Raw genomic sequence first — 3179 nt, 5'->3', positions numbered from 1 at the left:
AAAGCCAATCAATATATCTTCTCACCTAGGCATAACCAGCGCCGTCAGCAGAGTGAACACGCTCCACATGGTAACGAAGCGTCACCAGTGGCTACGCGCTCATTATAAGAAGCCTGTGCCCAGTTATCATCATCAGCCGATCTTAAACCACTGCTGGACATAGGTCTCTCCAACTGCATGCCACTGAGCACACAGCCACTCTCACCTAGTCTGAGGGCGTCCCACGTCACGCCGTGCCCAGTTGTGGATGTATATAGGCTGGGATGAAGCACTAGTCAATATACCTTCTCACCTGGGCGTGGTGGCCGACATGGGTCTGATGCTGCTCTTGCGCATAACGAGCGCCGTCAGCAGAGTGAACACGCTCCATATGGTAACGAAGCGCCACCAGTGGCTGCGCGCGCTCATTATGAGGGGGACGCACCACATCGCCACCATCGTGAATAACTGCGGAAAGAGCATTCAATGAGGGCTATCGTTTTTTGTCTCACTAGATGGCGCACTGTTGCGTGAGGTTTTTAAGTATGGCTTTCAAAGTCTGTTATTACGGGCGTGAAAACAAAGTTTAGATTAAAATCAACCTTAAAACCGTACCATAAAATATCGAGCATGCTACAGTGTTCCATAGTCCCCGTTTTGTTGGGAAAAAAGGGAGGACAAAGGTTTCCGAAAAACAAAACTGTCTCAAAACACAGACATATTTGCCATAATTAATTTCAGATATTGCAAAATATTCACAAAATTATTCTAATTATAAATAAACCCGCGTAGCTCACTCAAAAACTATGAGATTTGACATTTCGGAGACCTCACGCTACACTAGCGCCTCTAGCGGCGAATTCATACGCGATAGCCCTCATTCAAACATCAACATCTTGGCCTCGGTAAAGCTGCGTATTCACCAAAGATCAGCGAGAATGTGTTGCGAGGAATGTGTTTTTCGTGAACCAATAGAAACACTTCATTTGCCTATCTTCGCACAGCACCGCTCTAGTGGAAACAGCTCAGCGGAGCGAGGCTACGTAAGTGATCTAACTTTGGAGGCGGCAGACGTGAGCTTGCCTTTGGAATCCAAAAGCTTAATGGTTACTTGACCTGAAATGTAAATTTCAGAATTCAATTGTTGTTACTATTTTTTTTTTCAATTTATGACGGTGGAAGCAGTCTACACTTCCACTGAACGTAGATAATAGTTAGTGTTTAGTTTTGTAACTAAGGGACCCCATACATCCCTGCATAATTATGGTTTTTTGTATTTTTTTTTATTTAATTGTAGACTGTAGTTTTTAAGTATTTCATTTGTAATTATTTTAAGTTGAAAAAAATACTTTCCGCCAAGTTTCTTGCGGCGCATTCTTCTTGGCAATGATGGTATTTCCGAAAGCGCTGGTAGTTTAAAAAAGTGACGTGTAAGGCACTTGTCCCACCACCGACGATGAGCGAGAAGCGAGCAGAGCGAGTAACTAGAAACGAGTGGGCGAGCAGTGAAAAGCGAGTGTTCGAGCACGACGGGCGATTACTCGCTCCACTCGCTCGAGCCGGGCGGCCGCCAAGCTAACTGCGCTGAGCGAGTATCGCTGAGCTAGTTTTATTATTCAGCGAGTTTTATAGCTCGTGTCGCTGCGACAAAGGATGTAAGAGCGAGTTCTCGCCGGCAGTGTGAACCGCCAGCGATCAACTATTAATTATATGTCTCTTTTACTCACACAGGATCTTATATCTTTTGTTCGTTACTTGAGCGAGAAAATAGTCGATAGCCAATCGTTTCCTCGCCGGCGGTGAGACAACTGCCTTAAAATGCCCATTGCGGCCTATTTACTGAATAAATGATTTGAATTTGAATTTGAAGCGTTTCTATTGGTTGGACTCCATAAATATCAGACACGACTCTATTTCTAGGGCCGGCTCCACACTGTGGCAGATATTAATGCAGGCCATGTACTGCTAGCTTTAAAGGCACACTTACAGCATAAGACCGGTAGTGCCGTTTCTTCCACTCGACGACGACGAACTGAGCAACAACCAGCGTCCCGATGAGGATCAGTATCATGGTGGTATGCATGCCTTCATGCCCCTTGTGCATTTCATGCAGCTTCTGGTGGTCATACCTGAAGCAGAATCATTATCATCAGCCTATAACAGTCCACAAAGCAAGGCTCGGAACCGGTTTATAACATAGCGGTAAATACCGGTTCATTCGGTTTAACTCCGAACTTTCATAAGAACGCGAACGTTTTTAAGAACTTAACTATACCACGCGCCATATAAATCGGCCTAAAAGTTCATTACTTAATACTCAGTTTTGACGCATTTTTGAGATACATTTTTTATGCGACGTCTTTACGTTACACCCGGATTGTGTTCGAATCGCTTAACGGTATAGTGCCTATTCAATTATTAGAATTATACCTTTATAGTTTTTGTGGTACTAGTCGGGGCAATGAACTTTTAGGCAAAGTTAGGCGGCGGAAGGTATATAACCTAAATAAACCGGCGGGCGACGACGTTTATCCCGCTGGGAATTGAAATAAACATACTTACGTGTGTTATGTATTTACGGAATTACAGAAAGTGAAATTCAGAAACGGAATTCCGAGTCGTTTAGGGGCATACATGTCCAAATGTCAGAAAGTCCAGGTGTCACATTGTCCATGGTCAAAAAGTCCGAAGGTTATAATGTCTCAATGTCGGATAGTCCATATGTCCGATAGTCCAGGTGTCACATTGTCCATTGTCAAAAAGTTCGAAGGTTATAATGCCTTAATGTCGGATAGTCCATATGTCTGAGAGTCCAGGTGTCACATTGTCCATTGTCAAAAAGTTCGAAGGTTATAATGCCTTAATGTCGGATAGTCCATATGTCCGAGAGTCCAGGTGTCACATTGTCCATTGTCAAAAAGTTCGAAGGTTATAATGCCTTAATGTCGGATAGTCCATATGTCTGAGAGTCCAGGTGTCACATTGTCCATTGTCAAAAAGTTCGAAGGTTATAATGCCTTAATGTCGGATAGTCCATATGTCCGAGAGTCCAGGGGTCTCACTCATTCTAATTTGGTTTTGTTTACACCTATTGCAATCGAATTGTTTTCGACTCGATCGCCTTTACTGTCAAGTCAATAAGAGCTGCCACCACGTAGACAATACGATAACAATATGGAAAGAGACAATGTAGAATGAGC

General features: G+C 43.6%; 1 protein-coding gene across 1 annotated transcript; it reads right to left on the bottom strand.

The window, feature by feature from the left end:
• Positions 1-6: 6 nt before the first annotated feature.
• LOC141443881 (E3 ubiquitin ligase Rnf121-like) lies at positions 7-2490 on the bottom strand. The gene is made up of 2 exons (XM_074109244.1): positions 1967-2490; positions 7-447 (listed from the first exon to the last, which is right to left on the bottom strand). The coding sequence occupies exons 1-2, from the start codon at positions 2081-2083 to the stop codon at positions 289-291; spliced, it is 276 nt and encodes a 91-aa protein (XP_073965345.1). The 5' UTR covers positions 2084-2490; the 3' UTR covers positions 7-288.
• Between the last annotated feature and the right edge of the window lie 689 nt (positions 2491-3179).

Source organism: Choristoneura fumiferana, chromosome 28 (assembly GCF_025370935.1).
Source record: "Choristoneura fumiferana chromosome 28, NRCan_CFum_1, whole genome shotgun sequence".
NCBI classification, from domain to species: domain Eukaryota; kingdom Metazoa; phylum Arthropoda; class Insecta; order Lepidoptera; family Tortricidae; genus Choristoneura; species Choristoneura fumiferana.
Note: the sequence above shows the minus strand (reverse complement) of the source record. Positions and strands in the feature narration are given on the sequence as shown.